We start from the raw sequence: 20,034 nt of genomic DNA, 5'->3' as shown, positions 1-20,034 counted from the left end.
ACACCTGACCTTGAAGCAACACATGTTCCCTACTGCTAAGGATGTCTGGTGCATGAGAAAATCATTCATGGCTTTCCACCTCTCTTGCAGATGCTGAAGCATATGCAATGTTGAATTCCAGTGAGTTGGTATGTCGCAGATTAAGCGGTGTAGTGGCAGGCCATTCTATTGCTGCTAGTCCAGGCCTCGGCACGTAAGAATGACTGAAGTGCTTGTGCAAGCTAATGTACTTATTTCGAAAGCATTGCACCACTAGGTTGATGATATGTGCTATGCAGGGAGCATGTGTTATTTTGCCCAGGTTCAGGGCGGCCAGGATGTTGCGCCCATTGTCACTGACCACCTTGCCCAGTTGGAGTCAGTGAGATGACATCCAGCGGAATGTTTGCTGCTTGATTCAAATAGGATTTGCAGATGCCCCTGATGAAGTGGAGCGAAACCCGGGTTGGGCAATCGGCGAGTGGAGTGCCACTTATTTTATATGACTGAGATTTTATGGAATTTGTGAGTATAATAAATGATTTTAAGATAAAGGACTTGCGGGACTTCACTATGTTGGGGCGTCTCCTTTAATATTATAGGGATTAAGAGCACCAATGAACTTTCTGTGTGTCTGAAAAGTTTTACTTTTTTTACTGCTGGAGCAGCACAGTTTTACTACTTTACATGGACGGTGTGTGAACAATACCCACCTCATGATGAAGCTGCAGCGCTCCAAGTGTAACATTGACTTGGGATTTAAAGACTTTAAGCCTTTTTGTTTTTGTTTTGATGGTATTTTTAAATCTTTATAGTATCAAAAGGATCTGGCCTTGTTGCTGAGTTGCTGCCTCGCAGCTGATGGAAAAAACATTGACCCAGTGGGCCATGAAAGACATGTACGGTCCCTGCCCATAAGATCTACTCCAGGTGTTCACAATGGCATGAAACTTGCCACATAGCAAGAATTACAGGGGGCGGCTGATGTTATCCGCCACTTGAGAGTAAAAAGCAGGGATGGCTTTTTGAGAGAAATAATGCCAGCTAGGTATCTCTAGCGATGCTGAGCTCACGCAAGGCAGCAGACTTATGGTATAGCAGCAACTGCCCCAGCAGCAACTTGGCCAGATGGGAATTAAGCTTGCGCACCATCGGATTACTGGGCGTGTAGAGTTGTTTTCTGGCCATGCATTCCATTATCAATAACTGATGATGGAGCGGAGGAGGAGTCTGAGCAAGAGAAGTGGAAAAGGATGATGACAATGTAAAAGACACCATGCTGCCTGTGGATACGCCTGGCTTCTGCAAGAGGAATCGAGAGAAGGAGAGATCTGCAGTAGAATGTGGTGGTATTGTCTTGCCACTTCTCAGGAAAAACAAAGGCTTCCCAGTAGGAAGGGGTAGTGCAGACTGAGTGAACTGCACTGAAAGCCTTCTCTGGGGCTGCAAGGAGGCAGGGGCCAATTAAGTGCATGATGGGCTGGCTACCCAACTCGGGCCTCCCCCTCCCCCTCCATTTTAGTTTTTGTTTTTTTTTCTGTATAAAGAGGCTGCGGTGCTTCGGAAGCGCCAAAGCCACTTCCTAGGCTATATGACATCGTTCACATGGTCTAGGTGCAGCTCTGTCTCATCTGAGTGAGTGGGTCTGATCTGTAATACCAAGCACAGTGCTATCAAATGGACAGAGCTGTGCTTGGTAAGGAGCAAAGAGGCTGCGGAGCTCACTTTAACATCGCGGTCTCCTCAAACAGCTGATTGGTGGGGGTGCCAGGAGTCAGACCCCCACCATCTCATAACTCTATGAGTACAGATTTCATAGATGTCACCTGCAGTCCTATGTAACACCCCACATAACACAGTGAACTATTTGTGTTATGTGGGGTGTTACATAGGACTGCATGGAACATCTACTACATTATCTGCACACAGAAAGTTATCACTGTTATCTGGGCAGTTACATAGGACTGCAGGTGACAAATTAAAATTTTAGTTGCCAAATTTTAAATATATATGATTATGATAAAAAAAAGACTTGGAGGAGAAGATGAGACACAAGTCACAGTAGTGAGCCAGCTCTACATATAGGGGAATACAACATCACATACCTGTTACATCCAGTGACATCTCCTGTCATGTAGAACTTCTCTTTCCTCTTCTCCTCCGTTTGACGCAGACCTCCATGACAAATTCTTTCATCTCGTCTCTACAGAGTTTGTTACACAGACACGTTAGATTTCTCATTATTGGGGTCATTTATCAAACTGGTGTAAAGTACAACTGGCTTAGGCGCCCATAGCAATCAATCATATTCCACCTTTAATTTTCTAAAGGAACTGTGAAAAATAAAAGGTTAAATCTGTTGCTATGGCTAACTAACCCAGTTCTACTTTACACCAGCATGATAAATTAGCCCAAAGGTCCCTATAGTGTCTACAGCAATTATAATGTCCCCTAGAGTGCCCCTAGTAATAATAACACCCTATATTGTGCCCCAAGTAATAATGCTTGTGTAGTGTCCCCAAAAATAATGTCCCCTAATAGAAACGCCCCCACACTACCCCATATAGTAATTTCCCCCACACTACCCCCATATAGTAATTTCCTCCACACTGCCCCCATATAGTAATTTCCCCCACACTGCCCCATATAGTAATTTCCCCCACACTACTCCCATATAGTAATTTCACCCACACTGCCCCATATAGTAATTTCCCCCACACTGCCCTCATATAGAAATTTCCCCCACACTACCCCCATATAGTAATTTCCCCCCCACTGCCCCATATAGTAATTTCCCCCACACTACCCCATATAGTAATTTTCCCCACACTACCCCATATAGTAATTTCCCCCACACTGCCCCATATAGTAATTTCCCCCACACTGCCCCATATAGTAATTTCCCCCACACTGCCCCATATAGTAATTTACCCCTCACTGCCCCATATAGTAATTTCCCCCACACTGCCCTATGAAGTAATTTGCCCCCATACTGCACTCGCATGAAATAATTTTCCCTCCCACTGCACTCCCATAAAATAATTTTCCACCACACTGCACTCCCATGAAGTAATTTGCCCCCACACTGTCCCCCATGAAATAATTTGCCCCCACACTGCCCCATGAAGTAATTTTCCCCCACACTGCACTCCCATGAAATAGTTTGCCCCCACACTGGTGCCCATAAAGTAATTTGCCCCCACGCTGCACCCCCTGAAGTAATTTGGCCCCACTCTGCCCACCATGAAGAATTTGCCCCCACACTGCACCCCCTGAAGTGATTTGCCCCCACACTGCCCCCCATTAAGTAATTTCCCCCCAAGTAATAATCTGCCCCACATGAAGTGATTTGCCCCTATTTAATAATCTGCCCCCCGAACTGATTTGCTACCACACTGCTGATTTACTTACCTGTGTCCGGCATGGTGAGGCAGGCGTGCATTCTTCATTGTGCTGCGTCCCTCTGGACACAGGCGCGTGATGACGTCATCACGCACGCCTGCGTCGGGATTTCACTACCGCATAGGCCTGAAGCCTATGGCGGTGATCGGCGGCGGGGCCTATTCGCTTCTGTGCCCCGCCCCAGGGAACGACCCTATAATAATCCGCCACTGCAAGGAGGAGAAGCAGGAGGAATGCTGTGACCTCTGGCTCCACATCACGGTGTCAGACTCTGAAGTCATCTCCATGTCATCTTGCTGTGGCTGAGAGGAGGAGTGAGCCATCCAATGCACAATCTCATCCTCTTTCTCCTCAAAGATAATGTTGCGCCTTTTTGAAGCCAGCAGGGACAACTGCAGCCTACTACTACTTCTGGCTGGACAGCTGGTGCTGCTACCACCCACATTCTGACTCTTGGACTTTTATTTGGAACCCTTCGGTAGCCCTAAAATATTTGGGCCTCTCTCTACACTGTGCATTGGTGTAGTAATCACATATTTATTTGGTTTTAATCATTTCAACAACCCAACCCCCGAAAAAAAAAAAATTTGATTGGAAATGTGTGGAGACAGAAATAAACAGAAATTGATTTAGGCCTAAATTCGTTACCACTTACAGATAATTTTGTGCTCTACCCTGTGTATTGGTGTAGTAATCACATATATGCTGTTTTAAATATATTTAACAACCCCCCTAAAAAATTTACACCCTGTGGAGAAATTAAGCCTAAATTCATTATCACTCACAGATAATTTGGTGCACTACCCTATGTATTTGTGTATTGATCACCTATATGCTGGTTTAATTAAATTCAACAACCCCCCCAAAAAATATATATATATAATTTGGAACCGTGAAAGGATGCCACTATATGGCATCAGTCTGAAGCATTTGTTTAACGTATATGTTTTTGTGTACTTTAAACGGATGAGAAAAATATGATGTGAACCCACCCTATTTTCTCTATCGCCTCTGAATAATGGGGTAATTGTGGTGATGTAATGATGTTATATAAATGTTTTTATGTATGATATTGATTATTACTATTGATTTGCTATAAATTTCTCACCTTCTCTTCCTCCCTCATACATGAGTGAGGGGGCATGGTCTCCCGAAACGATGTGCAAAGGGTAGGAGAATGGAGGGATATATATCTCAGTGTCCCTCATGGTGTATGCTCATAATGACAGTGTATGATTTTGGATATATTGAATAAAGGAAAGATGAAGTACCAGATGTCTGTGAGTATGGATTGAAAAACCACACTACAATATATGCAACACTGAGAGGCTACAAATACCAGAAGTCTGCTAGTATGATTAAATTGTGAATTATGGGGAGGAGTGAAGGTGTAGATGATGCTGTTTTGCAGGTGACGTTTTCTTGTTTTGAGTCTTTAGAAGGGGAAACCCCACCTGTACAATATGTTTTTGTCCCTAAGTACGGACAGAAGTGGCTTCAAAGCTTTCCGTAGAAGAAAAGTCCTTCTGGCCAGGTCTAGGAGAATAAGCAATGGAGCATCGCGTTAAGTCAGAGGGGCAGACCCTCTAATATTTGTCAGGATAGTGTCCTTTTCCTTAAAGAAATGGATCCTATAAATGGCATTCCTAGGAAGTGCTGTATCGGATGGCTTGGGGCCCAGAGAGCGGTGTATACGGTCAATCCCAATCTTTTTACCAGGAGATGTTTCTACTTCTTCGCTTAAGTCTCTAATACGAGACTGTTTCTCATATTTCTATTTTCTATATCATCCAAATGGTTCTAGAGCTCAGATATTTGTCACAAATGAGCAGGGAGTATACATGCCTGAGCCTCTAGAGACCTGTGCAGTTTTACATGGGTGTCCTCTAGTTTAGCAACTCTGCTGCCAATATGATAAATACATTTTTTGTGGGAGGCCTCTAAACACTGGAATAGAGCATCCATTTCAATTCTGATGTACGTTTTCCAATTCCATGCCTTCTCATCTCTCTATTGACTTTTCTTTTTCACTGGTGGGTAAGCAGGCAAGGAGCCCAGGGAGGAGGAACCCCAGGATTGCGACTGGGCTGCAATGTGTTGCACTGAGGGCTATTCAGGGCAGTCACCACAAGAGAGAGGCTAGGACCTGCCTCAAACCCTCCACTAAGGCTGGGGTCCGTAGGGGATATTGTCTGACCTGATGGAGTGCATTGATCTCCTGAAGAGACGGATGGATCGCTATCTGGGCAGCTGCTGAAGAACTGGCACACAAGGAGGCTGTGTCTGGCACCATCTTGGAATGACGTTCCAGGTCTGCTCCAGCATCAGTAGCCTTCCTCTGGAGGGCTATCACCCTGGTTCAGTGGGTATAAGGTGCCTGTATTGGCGGTAATTAGCTGAGGGGTGCAGGAGTTCCTGAACACAGCTTCCTACTCTGCCATGAGCTAGCCACGCCTCCCAGACAAGCTCTTTTTAAAGGGACTGGTAGCTAAGCCTTATAATTGGTGCCACTTCTTGGTCTGTATAGCCCACGCTTCAGCAGTCATATCATTATGACAGACACTTTCAGGGTGACATATATCACCTGTATATAGCTAACATAGGACCCACAATTCACAGTAGGTGATTGTCAAAGCTTATCAATTCTTTTCTTGTACAATGACCTCGGCACAGGTCACAGAGCATGCCTAGAAAACTTTCCCATAGAGGTCAATAAGGTCCCCTACAGACTATTGTGTCTATGGCCCATGCTGGCTGCTGAATAGCATATTGGTGGGTTTACATGCCCCAATAGTTCAGTAGATTATCTGGTATGAACATTCCTGCTCATACTGTGGATGTGATTACTGCATGTGAATGTATCTCTTCACCTCCACTGAATGAACAGCCAGCTGTCAGAAAGGAACGCTTCCTTCCTGATAATCGGCTGCTCCTCGGCACGTGTAAGTTCACCATATCGCTAAATGCTGTTAACAACAGCACAGGCAAAATGGCAGATGTCCTGGAAATGTAATAAAAAATCTTCAATTAGAAAATAAAAACTGATAAAAAAGGATATGTGTCACTATCTAGTTTTAACCGGCACAAAAAAATTATGATGACACATTCAGGTATTCTGTTTCGCTAACATAAAGAAATTAGTATGTGATTTGTACTAGTTTTCTGGCTTAAAAAAGTAGAAAATTTTGAAGCATGCCAATTTTTTACAAAAATGATTGACTTATTAGGACTTTATGCTGCTCCCAATAGGAGTGGAGCTGCAGAACTGGTGTAAATTGTAGTACAAATCTACACTAGCTTATTGATGCTTTAGGTTTAGTTTTCTGGGTCACTGACTACTAGAAGGTGTGTCTAATGTTATTATGAGGCTTTTGGCGTATCTTACTCCAGTGCACCTCTAAGCACACTTCAGATTAAGACTGTTTTCTCATGGACTGATGACAAAAGCATGGGATATTTGATGATCCAGCTTATAAAATCTCTAAAAATAGAAAACCTTACAAATATTAACTCCTTTACACAACTCACGTGTCTCTGAGGATAGTCCAGAGCTCACCACCAAGACACACCTCCAGGAGCATGTAGACATATTTGGCATCCCTGAAAGTTCTGTAGAGCCTACAAAGCAAGGAGAAACATCCAACATCTGTCACTGAAATCAAGCTGCCAAGTAACTAGATCAGCAATGCATAGCACTGTTTCAAACTATTAATAGCGCACTGTGTCTGTTATATTCACAAGCCATATTGTATATGTACTATAGAAAGCTATCAATATTGAGGATGTCTATTAGTAAGAGCACCTGAATGGGCTGATATGGAATAGTTCTATCCAGGAGAAGACTAACAATGCCTACATCTGGGAAAATAACATTTGACAATTCTTTTATTGTTTGACAGCCTGATCATCCGCATAAAATCACAACTCATACAAATGGAAGAGTAGAAACAGTACATTATGATTGCATCACTGATTTATCCAGACATGGTATAATACCCTTATGTCTCATCAAGATAATCTCTTCTCTGTGTTTATTTAAATTGAACCCCTTCCTGGCGCTCCACAAAAATATGCTTGTGTAATACAGCTGACACCTAGCCGCAGACTGAGATAGGGAGATATAGTAACTATTATGCCAGCCATTTAAACCCTATGATACCGTGGTCAATAGTAACCATGGCACCTAAGAAGGTGGACAGAGGGAACAGGGTCCCTCTTACCACAATCAACACTATTATAGTGAATTTATGGGATGCTGATTGGCTGGTATGGCCTCCCAGGCCTGTCATGGTAAACTGCCTATTAAGCCCTGCCTGCAGCATGTAGAAATCCTATAGACTGCCATAGTATACTATGGAAGTCTAAGGTATAAGCAATTGAATGATTGCATGTTTAAGTCCCCTAGAAGGACTAAAAAACTAATTAAAAGAAAGTTATGAATTGTTTTTAAAAAATATTAGAAAAAGCAAAAGAATTAAAAATTCTAATCCTTTCTCAATTTTACATATAAAAATAAAATAGAAAACATTTTGTATCACAACATCCAAAAATGTCCAAACTATTTAAATATAAAAGTATTTATTGTGTACAGTGAAAGCCATTAAGAAAAAAAGCAAAAAGCAAGGCCTCATAAAGCTACATAGACGGACTATAAAAAAGTTATTGGTGATGCAAAAACAATATATATAAGTTTTTCAAAGGTTTTTATTTTTTTAAATGCAGTAAAAATATATATATAAAAAAAAAATTCTATTACAGTAATTGTACCATCCTACATAATAAGGTCACCATGCCATTTTTTAAAGAATGGTGAACTCTGTAGAAGCAGTGGCGGAATTTATAATAATTTTTTTTCACCCCATAAAAATTCTTTCCCATTGTTCAATACAAGTTGTGGTTTTAAATGCTATTTAAAAACACAAATTGTCTCACCAAAAAGAAGCGTTCATACAGCTTTGTAGATAGAAAAGTAACAAAATTATTGCCCTTGGAAGGTAGGGAGGAAAAAACAAAAATGAATAAATTAGAATTAGGCTGCTTATCTTTGATACATATGAAAAGTAAAACATATACAGAACAAAAGGTGACATCGTTATTAGAAAATGCTATTAGAGTCTCAAAGCGCACTCATTTATAAACACTGGTCAAGATGAGACCTTTCTCAAAGGGGTTATCCCATGATTATTGTAAAAAATGAAAATCAGACATCATATAGTACATGACAGTCTCTTCCTAACAAAGCTAGAACCAGACCTGTACCTCACATAGATCCAGATATTTCCCCATTCATTGCTCTGCTAGAGTTATATCAAGCTGGCAGCTTAAGTGGAGTGTCTTTTCTGCTACAGCTCAGGGAAGGGGGGTCTATTCTGCTGGAGTTCTCTCATTGTCACAGCTCAGGAGGCAATTGAAAGATGAAACTGAGCATGTGTGGCCTTCTCAGTGAGCCGGACAAAGAAATAAGAAAAAGAACAAACAGCAGGTGGCGCTATAGAGATGTATTTTATTGAATAACTCAGTGGCTATACAAAATTTTATTTTTAATAACATGCAATTACAAAAGTATCCACATCCAGGTGCTGGTTTGAAAACTGTAGAATATCTTTTGTGGGACAACCCTTTTAATGGTTTTATGCCAGGAAATAAAACTATCTAGCTTCATTTCTCCATAACCATTATATCTAGTTAACGTAGCTCCACACTGACGCTCATATTGGCAAAATGTATTAAAATGCATCACATTGGAAAGTATTCCATAATTTTCCTGGAGAAATAAAAACTCTGCTAATCCCTATTTTACCTGATGATGAAAGAGCAGTTGATCTGCTGCAATATATTCTTCTCCCAGTACACATGTTCTTGTTGATGTGTATCCACAATGTGCTTTTTCTTAATGCACTTTAGTGCAAAAGTCAAATCTTCATCCTTTAATTTCACCTGAAAGTGAACCAAACATGTTGAGGATTGTGTTATACATACCAAGTTTTTAGGTATACAGCACCAGTTAAAAGTTTGGACACACCTTTTTATTCCATATTTTTTTCTACATTGTAGATTCATATTGATGACATGAAAATTATGAAGGAAGACATATGGAATTAGGCAGTAAACAAACAACTGTTAAACAAGCATGAATATGTTTTAGATTTTAGATTTCTCAATGTATCCTTCTTTTGCTTTGATGACAATTTCCTCACTCTTGCCATTCTCTTCACGAGAATGAGGTAGTTGCCTGGAATGGTTTTTAATTAACAAGCATGCCTTGTCAAAATGTAATTATTGGAATTTCTTGCCTTTATAAGGTGTTTGAGACCATCAGTTGTGTTGTGCAGAGGTAGGATTGATGCATAGTAGAAGAGTCATGGTTATTCATGAATTCCTGCTCGCCCGCCCACCTGCTGATGATTGACAGTCTTCTACCTAGTTTTCTCCCTCTCTCTCTAGGAGAGAACTGCCAATCATCAGCAGGTGGTGGAGAGCAGGAGATTATGAATAACCAGGACTCTTCTCAGGTAGATTTTCAAGGCCTGGGCTGCAATGATTATGATGCTGGTTCTCAGCAACCACTTCCTTTTAGATCATGAGTGACACACCGCTGAAATCAGCATTTCTGTCACAATTTTATGCTGCCCTCAGTGAGGTCAGCATAAAGTAGATGACAGGTTCCCTTTAAAGGGATTCTGTCACCAGGATTTCACTTACTGAGCTGTTAACATGACCACATCAGTCTCCGTGTTTTATATTACAATATACAGGTAAAACTCGAAAAATTAGAATATCATGCAAAGTTCATTTACCTGTACTAGTATTACTGCCCTGTGTCTTGTAATTGGTCTATAAAATCGCTTTTATTAATATGGAAATTACCTAAATAAGGAGCCCAAGGGGCTGTTCCTCTGTCCGTTGGAGCCCAGCCGCACCCCTTCTCCTTGAGCCCAGCACCTCCCCACTGCTAATTTTTTCACTCCTCATCGCCGACCTCATATGCCTGGTGCGCTGTAATCTCGCGCATGCGCCGTGGAAAGACTTGTCAGCGCCCATGCGGTGTCCTGGCATTTGCCTTAACAGAACACATTTCACATGCACTGACTGGTCTTTCCACAGCGCATGCACGGGATTACGGCGCACCAGGCATATGAGGTCGGCGATGAGGAGTGAATAAATTAGCAGTGGTGCGGTGCTGGGCTCAAGGGGAAGGGGTGCGGCTGGGCTCTAACGGACAGAGGGACAGCCCCTTGGGCTACTTATTTAGGTAATTTGCATATTCATAAAAGTGATTTTACAGACAAATTACAAGACACAGGGCAGTAATACTAGTATATTGTAATATAAATCGTGAAGACTGATGTGGTCATGTTAACAGCTCAGTAATCCTGGTGACAGAATCCCTTTAAGACATGACAGTAAGTCAATCTGGAAAATTACAGAAATTTAAAGGTATCCTTAATGGAAAATCACCATGATGAAACAAGCTCTCATGAGGACAGCTCCAGGAAATGAAGACCAAGAGTTATCTCTGCTGCAGAGAATAACTTCATTATAGTCACCAACCTCAGAAACCACCAATTAACAGTACCTCAAATTAGAGCCTACATAAATGCTTTACAGATATCAAGTACCAGACACATCTGAACATCTACTGTTCAGAGGAGACTACGAGAATCTGGCTTTTTGTGCTGAATTGCTGCAAAGAAGCCACTACTAAGAAACAACAACAAGAAAATGTTGTGAGACACAAAAAACGTGAGTGGATGGTTTCTATTTGCATGGTTCCCACCACGTAGCATGGACGAGGAGGTGGGATTGTGTGGAGGTGCTTAGAAGATGGCACTGGTCATGTATTAAAAATTCAAGGCACACTTAACCAGCATGGCTACCACAGCATTCTGCAGCAACATGCCATATCATCTGGTTTGCGCTTAACACCATCATTTGTATTGTCAATAGGGCATCATTTGTTTTGTCAATAGGACAATGACCTCAAACACAGTTTACGTGAGTGCTTTTTGACCAAAAAAAGAGAATAATGGAGTGCTATGTCAAATGACATTGCCTCCACAATCACCTGAACTTAACAATTGAAGTGGTTTAGGATGAGTTGGACTGCAGAGTGAAGGAAGAGCAGCCAACAAGTGCTTAGCACCTTAGCAACTTAACTCCTTCAAGACTGTTGGAAAACCATTTCAGTGAGACTACTGTATGGAGCTGACAGTAAAGGCTGTAAAAGCAAAAAGGGTCTACTTTCAAGAATAAACAATATAAAATGGCAGTCTTTGATACCCTCTGAACTGCTGGAGCATGCGCCTAATTTATGGCAAGGAGCCTGGAGTGAATGCTGCTCCAGCCCCTGACTGGTGTAGATTTCAAGTATAATGTACTCAAGTTTCCTGGGATAAATAAAAGTGAATTTGCCAAGGCTGATGTCCCTGGCCCTAAATGCCCTCTACCCACTTCCCAGTGTCGATAATGGGCATTAATAAGGTGCAAAAATGGGGCTTGTCGTTAGTACATGACTCACATTCTGGTTTGTTTAACATATTTTTGTTTAGTACTTAATTCCATATGTATTCCTTCATTGTTTTCATGTCTTCAATATGAATCTACATGGTAGAAAATAAAAACTGGAAAAAGCATGGAAATATATATATATCCTAAAATAATTACATTGTCTGTCAGTTAATCTTACCAGCTCTACGCGGCCAAATCCTCCGGTACCAAGAGTTGTGATAACATCCAAGTATCGGAATGGAGAAGTACTGGAGAACCTGGATACTACCTCCCTTAGCTGATTGACCTCTGAGTTATCTCGTGAAATTGAATGGTGAAGGCTCTTTTTTCTGCAAGATAAACATATTCATCCTGTAAATCATTTTTAATCAGATAACCAGATACATTATTCTCTTTATTCGGATCCTTTTGTGTCTACTAGCAACTACTACTAAACTATAGATTAATTGCATTATGTGATTGTATACTATAAAGGAAATCTAAAGGGAGTTGGGTGAATTTGTAAGGTCTGGCCATCATGTTTTTGTTGTAGTTATTGCCCACTGACTTCATAGGAGAAAACAATAGGCCAAGTGAAAACTGAATTCAGCATAATATACATTGACACAATTCAGTATCCAATATCTGTGTTCAAGTCTATATTTGTCTAATGTGTATGGGACTAAAGGTTGATTTAGATGGGCGACTGAGCGCCCAATTGTCGGGAAGGAAGCGTTCTTTCCAAACAGTCGGCTGCTTATTCAAAAGCCATCATATATTCTAAACTACTATCAAGCCATCATATTATGACCTTTTGTTATGTTGATATGTTGCTATGATTAAAAGTGCAGGGATTGGATATTATCCCCAATGATCTATATTCAAGATGTGTGATATAATTATTGATATTATTATTATCTTTATTCTTTTTTGATTCTGATATTAATTACATAAATCATTTGCGTATTGAAAGTACTATGCGTTTCTGTGCACTTCTAGATGTAGATGTCCAATGTGAACGATGATTCACAAGAAAAAACATGGATAACGCAGGTGCGGTTTTATGTTCGTTCTTTGTTCTTTATAAGAAAAAGTGTTGCTGATTGGTTTTTGGATATATATTGTATGCAACTTACATATATGTCTATATGATGATCTACTAATGGAAAGGAAAATCACCCGTTAGGAGGATATTCTATCGCAAATGCTTGCCTCCATTCTACATGTTATTTTTTACTAAGACCACACCCCCTTTGTAATTGATGCTCTACTTTAAAAGCCTTCCAAGAATGTATACTGTCGACCACTGATAAAGGAGCAGTATGCCCCGAAACGCGTATGGTGAAAGACAGTATACCGGAATAATCACATCCTTGATTATTAGGATATTTAATTTTACTTCCTTTTTGACTTCAATATACTGAAAGTGGAAGCGCTTCCTTACTTCACCTGACCCTCCACATACAAGCACAATAGGAATCGGCGAATCTCATATCACGTGGGACGCCACGTGAGACACAAACAGAGTGTAATTCTCAGAGACTGTTGCGATATATCCACATGCCGACAGCATACATCTGAACCAAGTGGATGGGTAAGGTAGCCAGTGTGGCACCAAATATAATATGAGCATGATGTTACTGTGAGGTGTGAGACGCCGATTTAACGCATGGAAGCGGTGAGCTGCACAAGTTATATATATTTTTTGAAAGTAGTTGCGCCGTGTTAATACATTTGATTAACAGGTGTGCAGACCCCGGCCTTATTCAAATTGGGACATATATCGGTATGTTTAATTGTGTTGTATATACATAATAAGATATCTTTGTATGTTTTTTATATAATCCTTTTTTATATAACCTTATTTTACACCTAAGTGTTTATAATTTTGTGTTTTTTAGATATATTGGGATCTTGAATAAATTATCATATAAGAAACATAATGGTCTATACTTCAATATATTATCCAGAGATTTATGTTATGTTTTTGCCTGTTCAAATCTGTATCTGTATCTGTCCATAGCTTAGCAGAGCTGTATCTGCGTCTGTGCGCTTAGCAGAGCGTATCCTCGTCTGTTTCTGCAGTCTTGTTTGTGGCAGTTTACTCTGCTTCTGTTCATGTTTGTTTGTCCGCCTGCGGAAGTGGGTCCCTGGCTTTCCGGAGGGGGAATCGCCATCCGTGTGCAGCTCTGCCTGGGGCCACTTAGCTCCCACTGCTTGCGGCGCAGGTAACTGCTTCTGGCTTTGTCCTGTCTATTCCTGGTTTCTTGTAGTATATATTGAGGGTAGCACCTCTTTTAGACTGAGCAACACCCATCTGCCTGGGGCTTCTGAGCAGAGTAAAAATGTAGCTGGTTCCTACACTGCCCTGAAAATGTAGGCTTAGATAAGTCCAAGAGAGGCGTTAATTTGTGTTAGGTACCCGTCTGGGGAAGCCACCTTGACGCCTGGTAGATGGGCCTTACACAAGTTTGATCAAAATATGCGCTAAGAGCTTCCATTTTTCCATTTATAGTAGGTATAATACCACTTTCATTTAGAATGATCCCCATTTTTCAGCTCTGTTGTTTGTATGTGTAAAGTTGTGCAGTCATTTTTTTTTATCAACCATATTCCTGGTTTCTGTCATGCCTGTAGTTCTGTTCATGCCTGTACTACTGGAGATACCTTCGTAGGTATCCCCTGGTCCTCCTGACCAGTTGCTACTGTAAGGTTGCGGCTCTGGAGTGGCACCTGGCAGCTACCCTAACGGCAAAGTCTATCGCCACCATCAGGGGCTCTAGTGAAGTCCAGGTAGATGCTTAGTCACGCCCCTTAATGATACATACCGTCAGTAGCACAGTGGGCTTTCACCCGCTGATCTGTACAGTACTCTGTGGCATGTCTATCATTGTCATGTGCTTCTGTTACCTTGCATTCAAGTTTCCATATTCTGTAGCCTGTTTTGCAGTGTCTTGCCTTGCCTGATGTCCCGGGGGTTCCTCACGGGATCCCCCGCATGTTACATTTTTATTTACATGCAATTACAAAAGTATTCAGATCCAGGTGCTGCTTTGAAAAGTGTATAATATTGTTCATGGGACAACTTCTTTAAGGTTTGGAGCAACATCTGGCTCTTTTTCCTAGTGCACTGAACTAAATGGTATATTACATGTTGTACCATAATTATTTTTTGAATTTCCCATTGCTTAGAATTGAATGGGTTTACCAGGGAGTAACTTTTTTTTAAAATGATTATAAAAAAATAGTCAAAATGGCTTAAAGTTATACTCATTTCACGGATCCCCTAGTTCTTCCGCATCAGTCTCTACTTGCTAGTACCTCTTAACATGAGACTGCTCATCTATTCACTGGCCACAGCGCTCATCCGCCCCATCCAGTGATTGGTGAGTGGTGAGGAAGCAAAGACTCGAGCGGCGGGAGATCAGTGAATTGAGTTTGACACTTTTTTATAAGCAAGAAACTTCTTTAAGATATGGCTTGATGGTCAGTATGTGTACAAAGAAAATCAATGATACAACATAAAGAGATATTGAAGTCTTGTGTACACATATTAACATAACTGAGGCAAGTGGAATGGTCATAAGTAATCAGATGGGTCATACAATGCATATAGGTTCAGTAGGCCATCTATGTTTGTCGGTAGGATTTTTTTTTTCTAGGTTATTAGAGAAGCCTGAAGCAAAATGTGCTTCATTCTTGTAGTTGTCAATCATCCAGATCCACACACATTGACATTTATCTGTCCAAGAAAACTCAATTTACCAGCACCTACACATATTCTAGCCGTCATACACTAAGAACCCATGCTCCACTGCTCCTAGTAGTCCCAGCACACCAGTATGTAGGCTGAAATGGAGCTTAGGGATATTAACAACATGTGAAAGACATAATCATCATTTCTTGAACTGAATCTTAAAGAGTCAAATTTAGTTCACTAATAATAGCTGGATGGCTATACATTGCATTGCTCTTTTTAAAGGGTTTTAACATACAGAAGCTTTATTCAAGTGTTAGAAGAAGTAACTTATTGAAATGCATATTATTATGCCCACCTTGAAGTACGGTTTGCGGGCCCCTGGATAATTGCGTCTTGGAGCACTCTTCTGTACTAAATGAGATACTAAACACCATTCACTCCCAAGTGTATAACATCTAGGATGCAATTTTCAACACACAGTGTGCTAGATGTCGAATGAAGCACAAGACATGACAGGAATATAAATGTCTTCATATTATAGCTCCTAGGGGGTCCTTGTAGGGACACTACTTGTCACGGTATATATTAAGTTATTAACAGAGATACTGGTATACAGAGCAGCTATTACTGGCAGTATAATCCTCAACAGACATCTGTGATGATCATATTAAAGCCTTCTTGTACCCAACCAACATTTGCAGTTTACAGAAAAATCTATAGATTACATTCTTTATATTTACAAAGCTATGGGGAGCTTCTTCTTTAAAGTAACATCCTATAAATTAACGTTTTTAGGAAACGAAGAAGTAGACTATTACTCTATGGAAATAAAATCGAAATAAGAAACACTTGACATGCTGTCAGCATTAATATAACATATCCAGCGGCCAAAATTGTAATTAGAAATATGACGTCCTAAAACGTCTTTCTAGAAGGTGTGAATAGACAGTGATAAGAAGCTTTTACTATTAATTGGTTCTTGGTATGAGAGAATATCTGTGGCTGTGAATGCATAGATTGATTCTTGAGATGTAATTTAGGTATCAGAGGATTAAGTTCTCTATGGGAGTCATGAAACATTTTTCCATATAGAATCATTTCATCACTGATGTAGTGCTCCACAATTATCTGCCTTTATAGAATGATACAGGAATACTAATAGAATATGTCAAATGATAATCATATAGGGGAAAGCAGCTGTATAATGTGGAATCAAGGTAGGTGGTGATACTATATTGATGGCAGCCCTTAAAGGGAACCTGTAATGCTATATATGCATATCTGTGGATAGCATCTTGGGTCTGCATCTGATCCGCCAAAAATCCAGACCGAATGCATACCGGACAAGCGGTCGTGTGCATGAGCACAAAAATTATATTATCAGCTTTCAAATACCTAGTCCCCTATGGTCCTATTGAATCTACTGTATACCCCATATTTGGTGGGACCCTGTAGAATAGGGAAACAGAAGACTGATGTGGGCTTATGAAGTTTTATTTACAAATAACTATATGGGCCACACTTTACATATTTAAATAGGGCCATCATGCAAGTTTCATGAGATGACTACTAGGTGGTAACAGGAAAAGGTGATTGTCAGACCTGTACCGATACATACATGTTTTTTACTTAAATGAGCTGCTCTTTAGTAATATCGCTGATGAGATCCAACAAAAGCCCAATGTTGGCTAATAAACAATTCACTCAAGTGGCGGTTTAATACAATCCGCTTCCTCTGAATGGAACACTTATTAATGCATTAAAGGCAGAAAGAGATGCAGGTTGTTGCCATGTAACTGGGTGGATGGTGTTGAGCGATGAATTTTTAATGTTGTTCATAAAGACTCATTAAATCTCTCTGAACATTATGGCCAGCAATGGAAATGAAAATCTGTTGGCAGCAATTGAAAAGCCAGCTTTTGTCCATTTAAGTCAATTTCAAATGTGTATTGTGGAAAATAATCATCGACATGGCAGCAAATGGGATTTAGCTGAAAGTTTATTACCCACTTATCTATACTCAGATTGAATTAGTTAGGTTAGACTGTTTTTGGAGAACCTGTTTGATGTACAGATGGGAAATACACTGGGAAATATTGTTGATGTGTAGTTCTGACTGATGCGTCCAACATATGCAACTATAATGACTTTAGTTATTAAAAAATTTTAAGTACGTTTTTTACAAGACACCTCCAGTCAGTATTGAAAATTGTAGTTAACTGCTTTTCAATACAATTTATTTTAAAAAAAGTCAATCCTCTTTGCATACATGTTAAGCTCAATGGGGCTTTGCACACCAGTGCTTCCTGAACTTTTTCCTATATTGTTCAAAACCATTTATCAAAAGGACCTTTTTATCCAATGTACAGTAAGTGAAATGCTAACTGCACAGAAAGATATTTATGACAGGCAAAGCAAGATCAGTAAAAAAATAGGAGGCAAACAATATGTCAGATGGAATAATCTTGTTTTAAACAGCTAGCGCGCACAAAACAGTTTGTACTGAATAGTCTTTATGTAATCTTTATGTCATTTCAACACATTTTCATCTTTAATTTATTCAATTTCATATATATATATATATATATATATATATATATATATATATATATACACACACATATATATATATATATATTTTTTTTATAGGAAATTGTTCAGTGTCTAATTATTTGTTTTGCAGAGCAATTTACTCAAACTTGGGAAACACTGCTTTAAACATACAAGTAAGTCCAGCAATAAATGCCAGAAAATATGGAGGGTTCTTGAATGACCAAATATAAACAGATCTAAATCCAGCTGAGATGCTAGAGAAAAATTTGAGCCATCATCTTGGAATCATTGACCAAAGTTCCTTTTTCTTACTTCAGACTCAAGCTTTCCCCTGTGGCTGTGGCTTGGGATTGAGGGTTGGTGGGTGGGTTAGAAGGGGTGGTTACTTTAGGACTAGGGTTAGACCACATTGTCTGCCTCTATGGTAGGTTCACACTTGAAGTGGAAAACATATAAGCTAAAGTACACATATTAATACAAAAGAATTATAACTATGGTTGTTTTTCACAGTATTATACCATTTATACCTGGGGTGTCGGTCATGTGTTATAACATGGTAGACAGACATATCTTATAGCATGATCAATGGAGTCTCCACCACATTTAGGCTAGTAATATATAAAAAATGTATTATTCTGTATGTGATTTGTATGTTATTTTATATTTAATCACACTTAGTAAATATTTTTATTCACTTAGCTTGTGTAAGCTTATTCATTCTCAAATCTTTTGAATTCACGTTATGTTACACTTGGTGTCAGAAGTGGGATTTGAGCAAAAGAATATGCTTATCGTTAATAGGGTGTTACATAGAGAGAAGACCTGCCACTCCGAATGGGAACCCGGGCATTTACTGCAATTAATAATCTGCAGGTAGATTATTAGGATTGCACATGTTGTGAAACTCTGCTACGAGCCATGAGTGTGGCTGTAATAGGCTTGGTAGAATCTAGCAACATTCTTTTTAAAATTGTAGAACTGACCAGATTTTAATGAAAATCTTTAAGACTCTGTGAAGTTGCAGCTTGCAGATTGTGGACATCAGAGCTGCTATGGTGTTGCGGGGATACTGATGAGTTGGAAAACAGAGCAGTGTCAAAATGTTAATTTATGGCACCAGCAAAAGAGAAAGCGCTGACGTGTCTGCAATGATCAGAACGGCACGTGTGTTAAATGTTCAGAAATGTTGGTACCCCGGTGTGGCTTTAAGTTGCAGTTGTGTTGAAGTGGAGTTGTGTGTGCAGTCTGTACTCCAGGAATAAGGCATGGTTATTAGCTGTATGTGGATATGAATAATTGATGCTGCAGCAAGAAATTAATAAATTAAAACGTAAATGTGTATGGAGTACTATATACAGTTGTAAGAAAAAGTATGTGAACCCTTTGCAATGATATGGATTTCTGCACAAATTGGTCATAAAATGTGATCTGATCTTCATCTAAGTCACAACAATAGACAATCACAGTCTGCTTAAACTAATAACACACAAAGAATTAAATTTTACCATGTTTTTATTGAACACACCATGTAAACATTCACAGTGCAGGTGGAACAAGTATGTGAACCACTAGACTAATGACATCTCCAAGAGCTAATTGGAGTGAGGTGTCAGCCAACTGGAGTCCAATCAATGAGATGAGATTGGAGGTGTTGGTTACAGCTGCCCTGCCCTATAAAAAACACACACCAGTTCTGGGTTTGCTTTTCACAAGAAGCATTGCCTGATGTGAATGATGCCTCGCACAAAAGAGCTCTCAGAAGACCTACGATTAAGAATTGTTGACTTGCATAAAGCCGGAAAGGGTTATAAAAGTTTCTCCAAAAGCCTTGCTGTTCATCAGTCCACGGTAAGAAAAATTGTCTATAAATGGAGAAAGTTCAGCACTGCTGTTACTCTCCCTAGGAGTGGCCG

At 40.0% G+C, this 20,034-nt stretch overlaps 1 protein-coding gene across 1 annotated transcript in view; it reads right to left on the bottom strand.

The window, feature by feature from the left end:
- LOC121005082 (cGMP-dependent protein kinase 2-like) overlaps positions 1 to 20,034 on the bottom strand; it is a 318,727-nt gene that overhangs the window by 127,347 nt on the left and 171,346 nt on the right. Inside the window, exons 11-13 of the mRNA XM_040437617.1 lie at positions 12,068 to 12,218; positions 9,182 to 9,318; positions 6,910 to 6,999 (exon numbers count right to left, since the gene is read on the bottom strand). Coding sequence (XP_040293551.1) covers positions 6,910 to 6,999; positions 9,182 to 9,318; positions 12,068 to 12,218 — 378 coding nt within the window. The remainder of the gene's footprint in view (positions 1 to 6,909; positions 7,000 to 9,181; positions 9,319 to 12,067; positions 12,219 to 20,034) is intronic.

The sequence above is a fragment of the Bufo bufo genome, chromosome 6, assembly GCF_905171765.1.
Source record: "Bufo bufo chromosome 6, aBufBuf1.1, whole genome shotgun sequence".
Classification (NCBI taxonomy): domain Eukaryota; kingdom Metazoa; phylum Chordata; class Amphibia; order Anura; family Bufonidae; genus Bufo; species Bufo bufo.
Note: the sequence above shows the minus strand (reverse complement) of the source record. Positions and strands in the feature narration are given on the sequence as shown.